This window comes from Halyomorpha halys, unplaced genomic scaffold, assembly GCF_000696795.3.
Source record: "Halyomorpha halys isolate HHAL.00 unplaced genomic scaffold, Hhal_1.1 Scaffold810.1, whole genome shotgun sequence".
NCBI lineage: Eukaryota > Metazoa > Arthropoda > Insecta > Hemiptera > Pentatomidae > Halyomorpha > Halyomorpha halys.
The window spans coordinates 128,720-148,077 of record NW_027110315.1 but is presented as its reverse complement, the minus strand read 5'-3'; the positions used below and the strand labels follow the sequence as shown (position 1 = coordinate 148,077).

Sequence of the window (19,358 nt, the reverse complement as noted above, 5' to 3'; positions counted from 1 at the left end):
TTTATGTTCACATAATGATTTGAATGACACTTGAAAGCTTTTAAAATGATCCAAACTATAATAATAAAAATATATTAATAGTTAATTTTATAATAAAAAAAATATATAAAAATATATCTTTTTATGGTTATTTTCATAAAATACTTGAAAAATAAGCATTAATATGTCTATTAGAGACTAATTTGAGTAAAGAACATTTAATATAGTCAAGATGGACAAAACAGGGCTTTTTGATTGGAAGGATAATTTTATTTTGATGCTTTGAGCAATTAAACTTCTTGCACATTTTGCATTTTCACTTTATTTTATGTCACAAATTTCACTTCTTCTATTTGATGGAATTCATTCATTATGGCTTTCCTTTAGCTTTCCTAATTGTTTTCCTTCTTGTCATATTTGGCACATAAAAACTTTGTTTAAGGGCATTTCTTTTCTTGTGATCAGAAAGATCTTGTTTTAAGCCATGTCTATTACTAGGTCAAAACGCTCTAAAAACTAACCTAACCCTGTACAGGAAAAAGGTACCCCTAAGGTATACCCTAAGCTCAGAAATTATTTAAAGTTCTAATTGGTATAAAGTGCTTAAGTGTAGTCGGCATCTTCAGTTGTTCCATGGTTTTATGTGGCAGTGTTGATATCATCTTCAAGCTTTGACATGACAATTTACAAGCTTCTTTAATTTTATAAGCTTTTAATTTTCACAAAGCATTTAATTTTGTATTGCTTACTCAGATTATTGTATCCTACAATTGGGCTGATAAGGTTGCAATTTTTTACAAATTATTGCATGCTGTTTTACATAATAAATTAAACATAATGGCTAACTTCTTATTGGTCGAGAATATCAAGATATCCTGTGGTCTAGCAAAAACCTATGATAATCAGTAAATGATTTTTCTCTTTAGGTTTATCTTCCTTTTCATGCATAGCAGAGAGCTTATGGTAATTCATTTTTCTCTCGCAAAGTCTTTGTTGTAACTACTGTTATAAATTAATTATGTATTGTAAGGTTACGATTGGTCCAATGGAGTGAATATTTCAATTTTTTGTAATAATATTCAGTTACAGATAGCAGTAGTCCAAAAAAGGTAGGTATGGAGAAGGCTGGTTCTTGAAATATTGAGTGGAGTTCATGTTTTACTAGTACAAACACTTTCCGGTATTATGCAGTGACACTTGGAATAAAAGGGAGGTGAATAATAAAATGACACCTCTATTCCACTGTTGTGCAGTACAGACGCACCCCAGAAGCTTGTAAAAAGTAAAAGTAAATGCTAGTTTACTATAGGAAATTCGAACACTGGAACTATTGAAACTATTGAAGAGGCTGACTACTTGAGCTACACTCAAGCATATTATGCCAATTAGAAATTGAACTAATTTTTGAGTTTGAATTATACCTTTTTCTTGGAAAAAGTTGTTAGTTTTTTAGAGGGCTCTGACCCAATAATAGATAAAATTTAAAGAAAAGATCATTCTGATCACACTCTATAAGAAATGCCCATAAACTGCATTTTCATGTGTCAAACAAATGAGAAGAGTAGAAATATTTTGGGAAACTAAAGGATAGTCCAGTGCAAACATCCAATTAATTTTCCGAAAAATCCGTTTTTAAGGCTAACGTTTTAAAGTATAATTTGTAGGCCTAATTTTTTATGAAACCTTTTAGTTTGAAAGGAGTAAAAGAAACTGGTTGCAAGATAAATAATTCTAATTAAGGTGTAGAATTACACTGTTTCTTTATTACTATTAAGTTAAAAAAAATTTAATAAATATGAAGAACCACTATAACATATCTTTATTTAACAAAATAATTATATTTTAAATACAAATTTTTCTTTCTTTAATTTTAATTTTTTTTTTTCTTTTTTTCAGGGCGAGAGGAACTTACTGTGTCTCTATAAGTCATATACACACCTGTCCCTTTGACTAGGTTTATGATTATAATATTTTTTGAACTAAATGTTTAAAAAAATTATAATAGAAATTTCACATTAGTTTCTGATTTAATGCATGCTTTTGCATTCAGTAACTTAGTAATATGAAATAATACAAAATATTCAGGGAAAAAGAAAATGGATAACTTGGAAAAATGTTGGGAGTGAATAAAGTATTAGAGTAGATTGTGAAGGGAGAGGGGGGAGTTGAAAGTATTTATGTCTTTGTGTGAAAACCAAAAATATTTATTAAATTGAATCTGTACATAATTTTATCATTGTGCTTTTGATAAATGATAAAATAATTCTTAAAATTTGAAATAACTTAGATCATTAAATTTGAATAGATTTTTTTATAGAATTACATTATTTATTATATTTTATTCATCATAATTATTTTATAAGAATATAAACTATTAAGTATTAACAAAGTGTGTTCTAGTGAAAGTGATGAAGAGCTTTATTGTTTAAAATTTATATTCCTGCTATTTGATAAAAATAGCACAACTAATTAAAATATTTAATAAAAAAATATGTGGGCATACATTGATATTAACCAAAAATTAAATCAAATAAATATTATTTGGTATTTATGGACCAAAATTAAATAGACACTGATTAAAATGATTTCATAATATTATGATTTATTCTAATTAATTAATGTAATGTCTTTTATTTATTGAATTATTTTTAATTTATCAATTTAAAATAAAATTGCTATATAATTTATTAGTCAGAATGAAAATAATAATAGGTTGTTCATCTAATAACAGCTATCCAGTAACATTTGGTGGAACCACACCTTATGATAGAAGAAAAATGTTTTATATTTAATACAGATTTAGAATGTACTGGATATCATTTATAACAACCTCGGATATAATGAGGTATTGGTTGTAGCGACAAATATTCCTGGACCCATGATTTTTAAAACTTTACAAATTTATTTTTATTAACAAATATAGCAACCATGGTTATAATGACTGATTTTCAATTAAAGTAATAATCATCCAAATAAATCTATTTATCAGAGTTTGGTAGCAATAATTTATTTTAAAACACTCCTATTTGACATTTACATGAGGTGTACAGTGGTTGGTTATCACGATGATCAGCTATAATAACCAAATATGAGGTTGTTATTTACGATATCTAGTGTAATTTATGTTAGTGTTTAAAGATACAAGCAGCAATAAATAAAAAAAAATAGTTTGCAATTTTGTTGAATTGATCTCTGGTTAAACACCTATACATTATTGTGGATAAAAATCAATTAAGAAATAATGTGTAAAATATCTATAATAACTTAGTACTTAAAATAAATAATAACCAGAGGTTTAGTGTACATATATACAATAATAAAAATCTATGTATGAAAGGTGCCATCAATATGTAACATCATATAATTTCACTTGTTAAATAGCTTCATGTTAATTTCTCTAATTACCCTCCAGGCTATCAAATCCCTCCACCTTTTATTATAGGGTAGCATGATACAAGGATGGCTCATTTAAAAATTGCATTATCATTCATTTTATTGCATTTTTAATCAGTGATAATGTTATGAAATTAAATAATTTGATAACTCTAAGGAAGCAGAATCCTTATAGTATAGAAGAGGAATATGAAATTTAATTGATAATTAAAATTTACATCTTAAAAATTTATTTTCTTTGAGATTCCATTTATAGTCAAAGCTAATGAACTGTACTTCTTCAATATATAAAATGAAAAATTGTTTATTTCAGATTACTCTGTTTAAAATAAGTTGTTAACTATGGAATAAAAAATAACCAAACAAAAAAAATATTTTTTAAATTTATTTAAAACTGTTGTATTAATAGTAAAAATTTGCTCCCACTTTCACTAGCTCACTCCTATTTTTAAGCTTAGTAATTAGAATTAAAAAAAAAACATAATTACCTCATGTTTGATTGATTATCATTTTAGATGTAAAAAAACAAAACAATATATATAGCAGAGATTTATAATTAGTTAAAAATTGTATATGTATATATTTCTTAATGAGACATGAACAATAAAAAAATTATAAAATTCGGATGATTTGAAGAAGAAGGTGTCAAATAAATAAATAAAAAGATATTGTCACTTAGGCTAGTTCTGAAATTCCTAGTACATTCATTTATTTAATAAATTGAAATAATAAAAATTAAGCAAATGAATTTACTTAGAGAATGGTCCCCGACAAAAATCAATTAGGTGTTGTAATTTGTTTCAAAAGATCAGGTAGAGTGATTTTCAGCATATGAGCTGTTCAGCTTTGAGTTTAATCCAAATCTTAGCTTCGCCTCCTAAATTACATCTTGACAGAAAATTTGTGGACCTTATCTAAACTACCATAAATTCAAAGGTCCCAGGTCAAAACAATTGATTGTTCAATATTGAACAATAAATCAGACAGAAGAATTTGTTACACTACCTCCAGGAAGCAATGTAATTTCGATAATCAGTTTCCTAAACATTTATGAACTCTTTTTTTTAAATTAAAATTAATTAATTTGGTTTTTAGCAAGTTGATGTTAGACAAAATAATCTTTTATTATGCACATTAATTATATCTTTATCTTGTTCACATCCTCTTTAGTTGTTAAGGGTAGACTTTTCAAAAAACCATCTCCGTAAGTTATAGCCTGTAGATGTAGCTCTGACCTTCTCCTTGGTCAGACCTTTTTTGTACAAAGTAGAAAAATCCCTTTCTGTCTCTAAGTCAAACATCTTCCACTGTTGCTTTAATTGTTTTTTTTATGAACATACCCTTATTCATTCTCTGCTTATGGTAGAGACATCAACATATAGAAGCTACTATAATGAATGTTACTCGTTATCTGTTCTAATTCTTAATATTAAAAAAAAATATAAACAGTTTTAGTGAACCACCATTTTTAGATATAAATGTTTGGGTTTCTTTGGAAAAATAGTTTTGCCAGTAATTAATATAATATTTTGTTTTAATAATTAATTAACTTATCAGCCATTAATTTTGGAGAAAAGAAATCCATCTTTAATATGAAAACCTTTGAAACTTAATAAATATTTATTTCTAATTATAGAATTTTTTTCTATTTCTTTATGTAATGAATTATGTTTTTAAAATTTTTACTAATGATGAATTAATTAATATTTAAATAACAGATCTGCTTTAGGATAAATAAATATTTTAGATACAGAAATTATGTGATATAATTAAATTGGAGCTCTCTGCCTAATGAATCAAAAAAGAAATATTAATGTAGGCATTTATAAAGTGGATACTAGTGCAAATTATCATTATTAATTTATTCAAGTTTATTAGTGAGTTATATTTGACTATCAATAAAAATATTCTAACTTTCATAATTGCATTATTTGTCAAATGAAATATCGGTGTTTGTGATATAATTATAATAATAATAAGTTAATAAAACAAAAATGATTAAAATAACAATAAATTTTTTATGTAAATGCATCCCTTGTTTTTTATTAACTTATAAACCATGAAGAGTTGTGGGTTCAGTACTTTGTAACATAGCACTGTTTTTAGAACAACGGTTAAACAAGGAGGTGATTTTTTAAAGATCCTACTCAACCACCAGTTTTCCCCCAATTAAGGGGGGGGTATGAGGCTGGGTTGATCCCAGGGATACGAGGTGGCAATACTACTTTGTACTATTGGAATACTATTTTGTACACAAGTGGGCCAAGAAATAAATTTCAACAGGTGTTGCTTCTGAATCGAAGCTGCAATATATGTATGCAAATAGATATAAGTGACCTGATTTTAGTCCACAAGAGAAACTCCAAGGTGGGAAGTGGTAATTGTAATCCAGAAACCAGTTCTTTTTTTTCCTAAGCCTAGATACTGCATTTCCTCCCGAAAATAGAAATCATTTTGTGAAAAGTTTGCCAGGATTGTTTTATTGTTTAAACCTTTTCTTTAAATTTAACTGAGTTTTTGTATCTTCTGACTTTAAAAAATTGAAATTTGAAAGGATTTAAAATTTAAAAATATATATGTTTTTTAAACAGTGCCATCTCGTTGTTTCCAAATTAAATCTGTTATTGAAGTGTTAACAACTCTTTTCAAATTTCTAATCGATATAGAAGTATCTGTATTTTACAAAAATAATATAGTTAAATTATGAATTTTTAAACTTTGTACATATTAATTTTATGAAATCTGTATGTATATTCAGTTGTAATATTTTATAAATATTTTTTTACTGACCCAAAGATAGCAAATAGGTTAGGATAATTATATTTTATATATGTTCAATAAATATTTTGTAATTATAGAAACATGCCAAAATAAATATATATTGAAACATATGTATTTTTTTTTTTGTTTTTATCATTAAAAAGTTTCATGCCTCATATTTCAACTATTGAATACAAAAGTGGTGCAAGTTAAAACTGAAGTTTTGAGATATTTTAACACTTCAGAGGAAGTAATCTAAATATTTTGGTAAATAAAGTTTATTTTCTATGGTAAAACTAGTTAGTCTCAACTCAAATATTTCTAGTTAATATGCTCAGTAAATAATTAATAATTTATTATGAAAAAAATGAGGAGATTCGAAAGACCCAACACTTTTGCTTTCAATGGATAATTTAATATTGATACTTGATAAAAAAAGTGAATGATATCAATTTATATTGAATGGGTGAGAGACCAATATGTACCCATGACAATTTTGTGAATACGAGCTTGTTTTACTATCTACCTATGTTTGAACTGAATTTATGCTTTAGTATTCACAAAATTATGTTATCAATAATAAACAAGAGATAATCTATAATTTCATAATTCAAGTGATCTGCATTAATCATAAAAATTAGTCCTATAAATATTGTTGGCACGGAGTGTACTGTGTTGATTTATGACAAGCGCTCTCTAGATTTAAAAAAAAAAATGTTATTTTCCTTAAAGCGATAAAATCAAAGTATTTATTAAATTTACTGCTCAATTATATTATATTATGTATTTCAGCACATATGGATGTTATACATTTTTTTTTCACAGAACGGCCTTAAAGACTACGTGAATATCATTATTTTCACTTTCTTTCAAACCCCTTCTCTCCTTCTTTCTTCCATCCCATCTCTTCCTTATTCTTTCCGATTGTTCCTTCCTTCTTTCTTTGATCCAGGAGACACCCTTTCTTGCACCTGTCTCCCTCACAAGGGCCTCAATTTCTTTTAGTCTTCTCCCATAGTAGTCCCTATCAAAACAGTCTAGGTCTGTTATTTTCAGTCTCTCAGTTTCTTCCCTCATCTGTTTGATGGATCCTTTGGTACATGTTTGGATCTTATATTTTTATATTTAAGAATTTTTTTTTTTGTGATATGAAGAACTGGAATAAAATACATTCAATTTTTTTTTTTATAGTGAGTGAGGAACCAAGTTGTTAACTTAGTGAATGATTATTTTTTTTTCTGTGACTACACAATTTAACCATAAATTTAATTCAAGTGCAAATAAATAGGAAAACCCTTATTTACAAAATTGTTACTTGTACATCCTCACTTTTCATCCAATCTTAGTAAAAGAAATAAATATGTTTTATTCCAGTTCTTCATATCGAAAAAAAACACTAAGGTATTTAAAAAAATATAAGGTATTTGATAAAGTCTACATACTACACATTTTACTCCAAAATCAATGCACAGTAAATATAATATAAGATTGGATGAAAAATCCAGGGATATAGGTTATGATTTAGTGAAGATTTTTTTTTTTATATATACTTGTTCTAGAACTAAATTGATGATTCATTTTTGACACAATTATGTGAAGCTCTATGATGTGTGGGATTTTGACCCTTTACAATGCCTCTCCAATCCTTCCTAGCAGCAAGTTGATTTCTCCATTATCCAATTCCCCTTTTCTGCAGATCATACTCTACATCAACGATGAATCACAACCGAGATCTTCTTCTTTTGTCACCTATTTATCATATATTAGTTTTTATGGGTTTCTACCTTCTTCCATTACTTTAACATGTTCAAGCCCTCTTAAGCTCAAGATTTCTTATAAACAATATTCAGTGAGGTCAGTTTTCCAAAAAATGCTTAGATGAAGCTAAAATTTCAGAGAATATTCCCTAGACCTTTGGTTAGTAGTAATATCTAGTCAAAAGTTTTGGAAAATTTTAGATTTTCCAAGTTGTAGTTTTATAGCTCTTAGTTAATCCTAACACCCACTATACCTTATTTTACATGGGAATGTTTGATCATTGAATGTAACAACCATGTCTACATTAAATTCTCTAGGATCATAACTTTATTTTTATTAATAATCCACGAGTTTTTAGCAATAGGTAAACATTTTTTATCACTCAAAATAACCTTAATACTTATTCTAATGGTAATGATCTGGCGCAGCAGCTTGATAATATAATTTGTTAATTAGTTTAGTTTTTATTAAATTTGTACTCACGTTGTATAAAACAAAATATTGTCAAGAAATGATCAATTATTGAGATTTTAATAGTTAACGATATTTCGTTTAAATCATACAAGAATAATATGAAAATACAAACAGCTGACAGTATAACTGATCAAATAATGAAATAAAATGAAATTTTATTTTAAATAATTTCAATAAAATTATACTTCGTGAAAATGGCAAAGGGGAAGAAAAAGTTAGGAGGTAAGAAAAAGAAAGCCAGAGAAAAAAGAGGGAAAGGCAAAAAGGCTGGTAAAGGCAAAAAGAAAATAAAGCAGCCTAAGACCGAATTAGAAATAAAACTGGCTGAGCAAATGATGAACAGAGTCCGCAAGAAACTAAAACCCATGAAAAATCTTCAGGAAATGTACAAGAAATTAATGGAATATTACGACAAGAAGCGCAGAAAACGTCCCGTTTTCACGTGCGGCCACGTGGTACCCGCCACTAATATACCAATGTCTAGGGCACCAGTTCCAATACCAACGGTACGTAAGACATTACCGCTCAAAAAGGTGTCGATTGAAGACCAACAGCGTCAACAGAGTCAAGAAGAGCAACACGGGTCGCTAGTAGAGAGCATCTATTTTGAAAGAAGGAGTACCATGATAGAGAAACGAAAAGGTAAAGTAGACGATTCTCCGATAAACATAGACACGAAGATAATAAAGAAGTGCAATTATCTGCGGCTCAGCTTCCAGGGATTGTTTGACCCTGAGAGAAGGAGTATCATAACCAACTCTGGCTACCACGGTGAGTAATACTATTAATGCTCCTTAAGGACTTTAATGCTCTTAACGCACATCCAAGAAGGGACATAGAATCACTATAGTATTTCGGATGCTGTAAATATCGATAAATCTGTCACATTTGTGTCCAGCCTTACCCAATATGTTAAAAAATCAGAATTGGTCGGGTACTGAGGCCAATGTGCTTTTGGCAATGATAATCAAATCTGGAGAGAAATATTAGAAGTAAATATTTGCCGACTGATTCGGCCAGACTGGAGACGAATTTGGCACTAAATTTTTGTTCAGGTTATTTAGCATTCGCAATTACATCAGGGGGGCGGCATAATACCTACTCTCCTTCAAAGTAAAAGTGAAGCCGAAAAGGCCACACCAACGAAGAGAAGGTTTAGTCGAGCTTATAGGAACGTCCGCTATTATAATCTAAGGTGAAACAGAAGGCAGCTAATGATTGGCTCGTATTCCTCACCTACTAATCTGAAACGCCACTGGTCCTTCATAAGGCCTGCCTTTTTGGCTTCAATTTTATTGCCTCTATTTTATACTACCTTCAAGTATCATAGAGGGTAGTACTTTGTAGGAGCCGACTTGCAAAAGGTAAACCTATAAATCATTTTGAAGAGCTTCACGAAACCAAATTCTACAAGAATAGACAATAGCATGTATATGATTTCCAATAATAAACAATGAATAGAACTTACTTAATTTAACGATGTCGGAGAGACCGGACGAATTTATTACGTTGAACAAATGGTTTATCTCGAAAGAACTTAATTTTTCTTCTGAACGCTAAAAAGTATACTCCATGCATTAATAGCACAATATATTTCCGTCGAATATGCTCACTATTAAAAGATTTATTAGAGCACTGCAAAAAGAATAAAAATTTGGTTTATCCTAATTAATCATTGTTGGTTTTTAGGACTTTTTCCTTTCGTTTTTACATCAGATATTTCTGTTGTTTTTTTTCAACAGGTGTTTTATATATTAGTTGTCGTATTATATTTTTATTCTTGTTGAAAATATATAACACCGGCTCCTTGGTTAGAGATTATCATTCGGTACTTACGCTCTGTTGTTGAGGTTTTATAATTATTACTGCTTTAAGTAGATTACAGTTTTTTATAACACTTTATTACACGCTCGCTCAGAAAATAAAAAAAAAACATCAAACAGATCCCCCTCAGTTGTAGTTGGGTCCTAAATACGTCTCAGTCATGGGGTGGCATATTCCACTCTATTTCAAAGAGAAAGTGAAGCCAAAAAGAAGGAAGTTGACCACGCTATTGGAATTAAAGTTTACGTTGAGGTTATCATTATTGTATTGTTTTCCGCTATTGGTTACCATTATTGTATTGTTGTCCGCTATTGGTTACCATTATTGTATTGTTGTCCGCTATAATAATTAAACTGAAACACAAGGTGGCCGGTGATTGACTCCTGCTCCTCTGCCATCCCTCCGGAGTTATTCATTAAGCCTTTTTGGCTTCACTTTTCCTGGCAGCTAGCCCTCTATAATCCTACCTTCAAGGCCTTATTTTATGGTGTCAGGTTATAACTGACAAAAGAACATATGATCGACGGTATAACTATTAAGTACCCATAATTCTCTTCAGTAAACCTTATCAACGTACGGATGAATTGTAAGAAATGAGATAATAATACTCCTAGAAAGCAACAATTAGGCTAATTGTAAAAATTAAATTAATTACAATACAAGAAATTAAGAATTGCAATTTTGTGTTGGTAGGTACCTATACTATTATCTCCTTACGTTATAGTCATTCCCTTGTGAATGATTCCGTATTAAATAATCAGTTATTTTGAAAAATTATATGTGTACTGAATTACTAAAAAAGTACTAAATTAAGTTATATTTGTGTACTAAATTAATAAGAAAGAAACAACAGAACCGAAAAAAGAATCATAGAAACGTTGTACCATGATATTCTGTTGAATAGAACTGATGGTTACGTTATCCCCATTTTTAATTAAAGAAATAAAATCTGTATCACTACAATCTATGAAGGGTTAGTGATTCAGTAGTTTGTAAGGAAATACTGTTACTGGACCAACGGTTGTGCAAGGAGGTGCGCTTTGGTCAGAATAACACTCCACAACCAGATTTTTACCCAATTAATGAGGCTGGGTGGACAGAAAAAATGTTCTCCCCACTCAGATTCGAAGCCAGGTCATGGATCTAGTAGCACCGTGCCTTACCACGCTGCCACCGCGCTCCCATCCCACTTTTTAATATAGAATATAATTACATTAAATTAACTAGTGATTTCCCGAATGCTCAATGGTTTTCGTCCTAAACAATAAAGAGCTGTGCATATTCAAAGAAATATATGACCGAAATGACTATCTTTATAAGATACAACTTTATCATTTTGGAAACTAAACTCAGTCATTTAGCTAAGTTCTTTTATAAAAATATTTCTAAAAAAAAAAAATTATATTATATTTTTTTAGTAATAGGACGTTTGGTAGGAGAAGTATTAATATACGATGGACCACTTTTTGGAAAATATTTGTTAGACAACTTTCATGTACACTATGGAAATACTTGTGACGATGGAACCGAGCACTCAATAAATGGCCAAAAGTATGTTGAAAGATACGAATTAATTATTCCATTAACCATATCGTTATCTTATGTTAATTATATAATATATCTCTATAATATATAACAACAAACAATGTACGAATTCAAAGTTCAGAATAATGAATATTAATAATAAATAATAACGGTCTTCTCTGAGATTACTGTTTGTATCTAAAAGTGGAAGTTTAAATCCTAAAAAATAAACCTCTAGAAATGGACTTTAGAGTTTTCTAAATTCCAACAAATCCCATCAAATCACTTTACCCTTCGTCGTAAACCTACTGACTGCCCTACAGTTTCATTTAATGATGTTACTCTTACCCCTGTCGAACAGATCCGCTACCTTGGACTACATTTGGACAAACAATTAACCTGGAATCCTTACACCAGACTGAAAAGACAGGAAACTGCACGCAGATTCCGACTATTACAGCACTTACTAGACAAACGGTCTAAACTTCCAACACATTACAAAAGACTGATCTACATGACTGTAATAAGACCAATCTGGACATATGGAGTTGAGCTTTGAGGCTCCACTAAACCTTCGAATTCCTATCGTATTCAATCCTTACAATCCAAAATCCTTAGTAAAATCCTCAATGCTCCTTACTTTGTCACAAATAAAATCATACATAAAGACCTTGATGTTCCCTCTGTAACCGATGTAGCCCGAACCAGACATCACTCCTTCCATTATAAACTCTTTATTGTCATAAAAATGTCAGTAGAGTGCTACCAATGGGTAGTTTCGCTACACGCCTGTAACACTCCAATTTAACTTAGATCAGATTTACTAAATGTATTATAATGTACAGTTGTAAATAGCAATAAATAAATATTTAAAAAAAAAAAAGTTTTCTAGATAAGAAAATTTATTAATCTGTTGATAGATAAATAAACTTCTAAAAAAGAAATGATATATAAGAAAGGAGTGAATATGCACAATTATTATAATTTTACAATAATTATATCATACAAAAGGTTATACTTGTATGATGGATGATATAATATTGATCTCATTTTAATATATCCGAGTTGGTCGTCACTGATATATTAAGTCTACATATGATATTTATCATATGTTATGATATTATTTTATTTATAATAAAATAATTGTTACGATGTTTTAACTTTTTCTAGAATAGAATTTTTATTGATTAAAATTTGTTTTGCTAGAAAGGGGGAAAAAAATGCATTATTTAGCAGCAGTGCTAACCAAAAAAATTATGTCATTACAGTAAACAGTACACTTATCAATAATTTATCATTAAACAGTTTAACAAATTTTTAAAATGGAAAAATAATATATTCAAATATAATCTGTTATTTTTTGGTAAACTTAGTTTTTTTTATTTATGTTTAGGAACATGGATATCAGTGGTTAATAAAGATACTGGTTCCCAAACCTGCTTATATTTTCTGTACATAGTTCCCTCTTTGCTCATATTTTTTTTTCTCCAAGGAACAAAAACAAAAAAAAAAAAAAATGGTAGTGTTTATTTATAACATTTCAGCAACTTTAGTACAATATAGCACTCAGTGGATTTGAAAATTTAAAAATAATTATTATATTAATAAATAAATTTGAGAATATGGAAATCAAAATACGATAAAAGAGATTAAAATTTCACAGACAAATAATATGAACGAATCTTTTCCGAATGAGGAAACAAATTTTTAAATAATGCTTGGGAGAAGGATAATGAGTAAAAGCGTAGGAAAAAAAGAATAACTTTTTTTAAAAATAAATAACTCTCTCTGTTATATCAGAAATAATAATTTATTTCTATCAAACTTTATATTCTAATAGTCCCCTTAAAATAAATTAATTTTTTATTAACTGTTTCTCGAAAGACTTAATTGAAAAATTTACCGAGTTAATTAAATTTTATATCCACTTCTTACTTTTTAATAGAGTACATATATTTTAGGATCATTAATATATTAAAAAGAGTCTGAATTGAACAAAGAAAAATCCACGAATTTATTGAGAACGGCTTAATAGATTTTTATTATAGATGTACTTAATGATTGGAAATAACATTTATTACATCTTCTGTTCTTTTCATATTTAGGATTAAATGACCTGTTTTACAGATAATTACTTTAGTGCGGAAAATACATATCAACGTAATGCTGCCTTTAAGGGGCGGGGCCAATTTTCCACCCTTTAGAGTCATTTTTGCTCAGAAGGATAGTAGGGTCAAACCCCTCCTTCCTCCAAAATTTCGACAAGTAAAGTCAAAAGGTTTGCTTAAAAATCTTAAAATTAAGTTTTATTTAGATATATGTAAAACACTTTTTTTCCTTGTTTAAATTCCTTTCTTTTTTATTTTTATCATTTATAAATAACTACGTTTCCATGCCTTCATTGCAACATATGAAAATGGAGATAAAGATGGTCTCTCCATACTTTAAATATTTTAGTGCTAATTTTATAAACAGTATATAGCAGTGCTATTGGAATTTAAATTTTGAGGTAGGGAGAGATACTATTGTAACATAATTACGTAATGTAGAGGATAAAATTGACAATGTAACTGACGCCAAACGTAGTTATTTATTTATTAGTTAGTGATTATTGTTATTCACTTGAAAGCAGTACAATTATTCAAGAAAATCATTTACTGTTTATATTTACAAAAGCAATTTTTAATTCATATTTTTTTTTTTTTTTATCAAATGTCAAAATAATTACTTAATTTTTTTTTTTAGATATACACTCGAATTGCATATTGTGTTTCGTCCCTGTTCATCGAACATTGATATTACGGATAAGACGTTTAACATGACTGCTAAAAAAGTAGTATTAGGATTGATGTTTAAGGTAATACTTATTTTTATGAAGATATATCTTAATACATGGTTATTTTATATATATATTTCTTTGTATGCAACCTGACTAAAATATACAATTTACAAGCTTAACCACTTTTATCCAACTAAAGTATCTATAATTTTTTTTATATAAATGGATGGTATGATTATGTATATAATATACAATAACAACGATGTAAGATATACTTAAAAACTTAGAAGCAACGAAAAGTAAATAAAATTAAAAAAACTGAACCAATTCTTTAGAAAAATGTTAGGGTATTATAAATGAGCTCTTTTAACGTGAGCAAATCTAAGAAGCAACTCTAGTCTCGACGTTAACACAATTCAAGAATACAATTCGGTATTAGAACTCTGCGAAGCGAGAGTGACTTCGTTATGCCAACTTTCATAACTTCCGCGTGGAATTACTTTGACACGGCCAAGCTAAAAGGTTCCCCTAAGTATTAAATGACAGCTCTAGTAAAGATCAATCAATTGCGAGTATAAACACATTTCGAAATGGTTATCATGGATTGAACTAGAACATAAGATAAAAATTACGAAAACTTTTCGTAACCATAAGTTATTTGTATGTATAGAGAAGATGCAAACTCCATCACATAATATATGCAACTACTATCAACAGATAGCTATGTAGAAATTAACTTCTAGAGTTTTCTTGACTACTCATGTATTCTCTGTTATGTCTCTTATCTCTAACATAAGGAGATATTAATTGCTATATGAAGGAACTTGTTTGAGGGGGAAATCAATAGGGATGGTGCCGATGGAGGGAGGTTTTGAGGGAGAGAGAAATACTTTATTTATCTATGCTGCCTATATACATCAGGTTGCTATCTCACACAGCATACTTATCAATCCGTAATCGGACATATATGAAATACACATACATGGTATAATGAGATATAAAAGATATAATAAACAATTTTTTTTCCCCTACAGTTTCTTTTTACAATCAATTTCGGTTTGTACAACAAATATAAATGTTTCAATTCATTCCTATTTTTCTTTCTCATTTCTGCTCCTCCAATTTCACCATTTCACAATTTTTTAATTCACCCGATCAACAAATTCGCTCTCCGGAATTCATCCCCCTAGATCCTCTTCAGTGACCCGCTAAACAAATTCAATATTAGACGGCAATGTGAGATCAGACCATTATTCATAGTCACAGCAGTAGACAAAAACAAACAAATAGATACATTTTACGAGAATAAGACTGACACATTGATTAAAAGGAAAATATAATAAGAAGCCGGTTACAGAAAACACTTGAATGGATAAATAAGTTTAAAAAACAAAACAAAAAAAAAACAATAGTACTAATAAAATAAAATAATTTAATGAATAAATACGTTAAAACACACTAATAGAGAGGTCAACATATTAAAATAAATAAATAAAACAAAGAATAATCTCCGAGCTAATTCCCATGCAGCTGATGGTGTATGATCCCCAGGGAGTCCAAAATAATAATAAAGAAGATCGCATAAAATAATAAAAAAGATCGCAATATCCCCAATGCTAACACCAAGGCTTTCTAAGACGCTCCTTGTTCTATCTGGTATTGTTCCACGAGATCCAAACCTGAGGCCTCTCACGGTGAACTCTCTCTCTCCGAAGATCTCGCGGAATTTTTCCTTAAGGAAAGGGACGCATTTTTCATATATTTTCTTTTTTTCCCTTTCCACACCACCTTCCTGTTCGAGGTCATTACTTTCAAATCTTACCATCGGATCCAAGACAAGAGCCGTGTCTCCGACTTTTGTAAACGCGACAATATCGGCATATCTTATGGATCCGTCGGTGTCAATACACCTCGAAGCAGGTGAAGTATTTTCTTTCAAGGAACTTCATCAATTCTTCTTTGACCCTGTGGTTCCGGCGTGTTATAAGGAGGGAGTTGTTGGGGCATTTTCCCAGCACATGAGCTGGTGTTTCAGACTCTCTGCCGCATTTGCGACAGAGGGGAAATATAGAGCCAATATTATAATAGAGTCAAGATTGTGGAAGTTTCCTATGTTGTATTTTATAGGGCGCGTGAGGCAATAAAACCTAGTTTCATTGGTGGACATCGTCTTTGATATGTATTGTAATAAAGGAGTGAAGTGTTGTCCTATAAAGGGTTGTTGTAAAAAATATAAATCGTAATAACTTTAGTCATATTTTGCCTCAGAAGGCTTAGATCGTATATTCGATCTAAACCATTTGTAGCAATATATTATTAAAATTAAATTATAATATAACAATATTAATTCAAAATAGTTTATATTTATTTATTAAACCAATACACTAATAACTATATATTTTAGATATAATTGTAGTAGACTGTTTTATTGATAGTATATAAGTATTGTGTTAATAGCTGACATCACAACCCTGTGACTACGACTTCTTTTCTGTCGTCACGTACATCAAAGAGAAAGGAAAGACCCTCGAGACATCCAACAACCTGCTCTACGATTTCAAAGATGTCTTGTCGGGTTCGGACTATTACAATTATTCGGGAAGTGCAACTGAAGGCGAACATCATGAGTACGAATGGATGCTGTTCAAGAAAGTACTTCCCATCAATATATGCCAGGTAATAACTTCTCCAGGATATTTAAAGTCTGCTTGCTAAGCTTGAATCCATACCAGGCACCCAAGGGTAGCGTTGAGTGCCAAGAAAGATCTTATCAGGTGATGTGGAAAGGTTAGGCCGGGCTCTCTAAGGCCCATTCCGTATACGATGTCCAACTTAAGGACTTTACTCCTTCGAGCCAACTACACATGTTAAGATCTTTGAAATTAAGTCGTTGGAGTTATTGTTGCTATGTACTTGTCGTTATATCTTCACAGCTTTTGAAACTTAGATAGCACTGTTTCATTTATTCGTTAACAAAGCGATATAATTTTCAATAGAACTAGTTATATTAAACATACAGTGGAACCCCGCTTAGTAGGTGGTATAAATAATTGTTACAATTGCAAGATTCGAAACAGAAATACAGGAGTCTCTTAACCACCGGAAAATAACTCACCTGTGAACGTTTCACCAATTCAGACATTAACAGGAAGTTGCAGAGACCACACATATGAAAACAAAAGGATGGTCATCTCACATCAACAGTCCAAAAATACACATCAAATATGGATATAACTCTATAGATATAATAAATATAAATCAGGATTCCATAATATTCAGATGCATACTACTCACAAATAAAATTTAAGTATATAGTACATTATTAGCATTATTGGATACACGGCTATTGAACAAAACAAATTGATAACAAAGAGAAACTTATTGTTTTTTTACGGAAATTTTCGCTCTTTTGTAATAGTAAAAATGTATTTAGTTCTGAGCACTAGTTTTTACACATAAAGTAGATAGCGTACTTAAAATTTTTTAAATTATACTAAATCTATATAGACATATCGGCTATAGTATTATGTTTTTTAATGTTAACACGAGTATAATTAATATTTATTTTTTTCATTTTATCTCCCCACCCCCAATTAACCAACTCTCCCACTTAACCGGAGATGTCTCGGTCCCGGCTACGACGGATAATAGCGGTTATAAAAAATATAAATAGTGAGGGGCATATTAAATCAGTTACAGAAATTATGTCTAATTTGTTTGGAGGATTCCTAAAAGTACGAACCCTCTGCTGGTGTAATAAAAACAAAAAAAGTCCTGTATGTCTTGCACCCCCGAATTATCTTGGGCTCAGAACTACATATCACATATTTTGAGTAATAAAAAGACAAATTTATTATTTTTATTATGTTTAGTTTATGTTAGTACCTTGACTGAGAAGTAACTTTTTATTATTACTAGTAGGAACATTTTAACAAAAATCATTTTCAGATGCAGAACATGTGGGATTTAAGAAAGCTTCAAAACTTAAAACCTAACGTGAAGCCTCCCAGGCCTTTGGGGGAGAGATCGATCTTTACACCTCGTTATTTTGACCATCAAAAATGTCGTGGTAAAGAAATTTGCGATTGTTACGGCCATGCTTTCAAACCGATTACGAAGCTAAAAGAGATGCCAGTTACAATTAATGTTAATAGTCACAATAAATGATTAAACAAATATTTTGTTAACGTGTCTTACTTTAGTGAAGATTTTGTAGTCGCAAAAAATAAGCAATAATGTGTTAAACTCCAGCAAGAAATTTGCCTTTTTGTTTAGAATCAGACCAGTCAACGTGATCAAGTCATCCAACAGAAGAGACTAACGCCACATTTTATAATTAATTTGAAACATATATTTTGTAAGTATACTTTGTTAATAGACGTAGTATTTAATTTTTTTGATATTTTGATAGAAGTTTATTTTTGTTTTAAAAGAGGGGGATTTATTTATACTTGTGTTGTAACGTGTATGTGATGGAATATCATAATAGCATAAAGATTATTTTGCCACAATAATAAAACAATCTACAGCCTAAGGTCAGTTGTCCAGTCGCCTCTGTGATGTTAGGCATGAATCATCACAAGATTAATTTGGCATGAATCATGAAACATCGTGGGCCCACCAACGTGAGAACAGTTTTTTCGAAAAGTATTGCTTCTCTGATCTTTCGGAGTGGACCTTTCACGAACTCTCACGTCTGTCCCTTCGGAGTTCAGCAGTAATTTATTTAATGTTTATTTATTTACTCACTATTCACCAACTTGGAATCCTCACACAAGACTAAAAAAACAGGAAACTGCACTTCAATTCCGACTATTACTGCACTTGATAGACAAACATTATAAACTTCCAATTAATTACAAAAGAC

At 29.8% G+C, this 19,358-nt stretch overlaps 2 protein-coding genes across 2 annotated transcripts in view; both read left to right on the top strand.

Annotated features, from left to right (window-relative positions):
• LOC106686351 (lipase member H) overlaps positions 1-2,305 on the top strand; it is a 91,980-nt gene extending 89,675 nt beyond the window's left edge. The window contains exon 7 of the mRNA XM_067048463.1: positions 1,876-2,305. Within this exon, the coding sequence (XP_066904564.1) occupies positions 1,876-1,933 (58 nt within the window). The 3' untranslated portion in view covers positions 1,934-2,305. The remainder of the gene's footprint in view (positions 1-1,875) is intronic.
• Positions 2,306-8,469: 6,164 nt separating this feature from the next.
• Positions 8,470-18,667, top strand: LOC106686353 (carbonic anhydrase 1). The gene is made up of 5 exons (XM_014429591.2): positions 8,470-9,135; positions 11,607-11,739; positions 14,458-14,569; positions 16,949-17,167; positions 18,440-18,667. The coding sequence occupies exons 1-5, from the start codon at positions 8,559-8,561 to the stop codon at positions 18,656-18,658; spliced, it is 1,260 nt and encodes a 419-aa protein (XP_014285077.2). The 5' UTR covers positions 8,470-8,558; the 3' UTR covers positions 18,659-18,667.
• Positions 18,668-19,358: the final 691 nt, after the last annotated feature.

Coding starts and splice junctions, on each gene's coding strand:
- LOC106686353 (XM_014429591.2), top strand. CDS start 8,559: ATGGCAAAGGGGAAGAAAAAGTTAGGAGGTAAGAAAAAGAAAGCCAGA. Junction 9,136..11,606: donor AACCAACTCTGGCTACCACG/GTGAGTAATACT, acceptor ATATTTTTTTAG/TAATAGGACGTTTGGTAGGA. Junction 17,168..18,439: donor TTCCCATCAATATATGCCAG/GTAATAACTTCT, acceptor AATCATTTTCAG/ATGCAGAACATGTGGGATTT.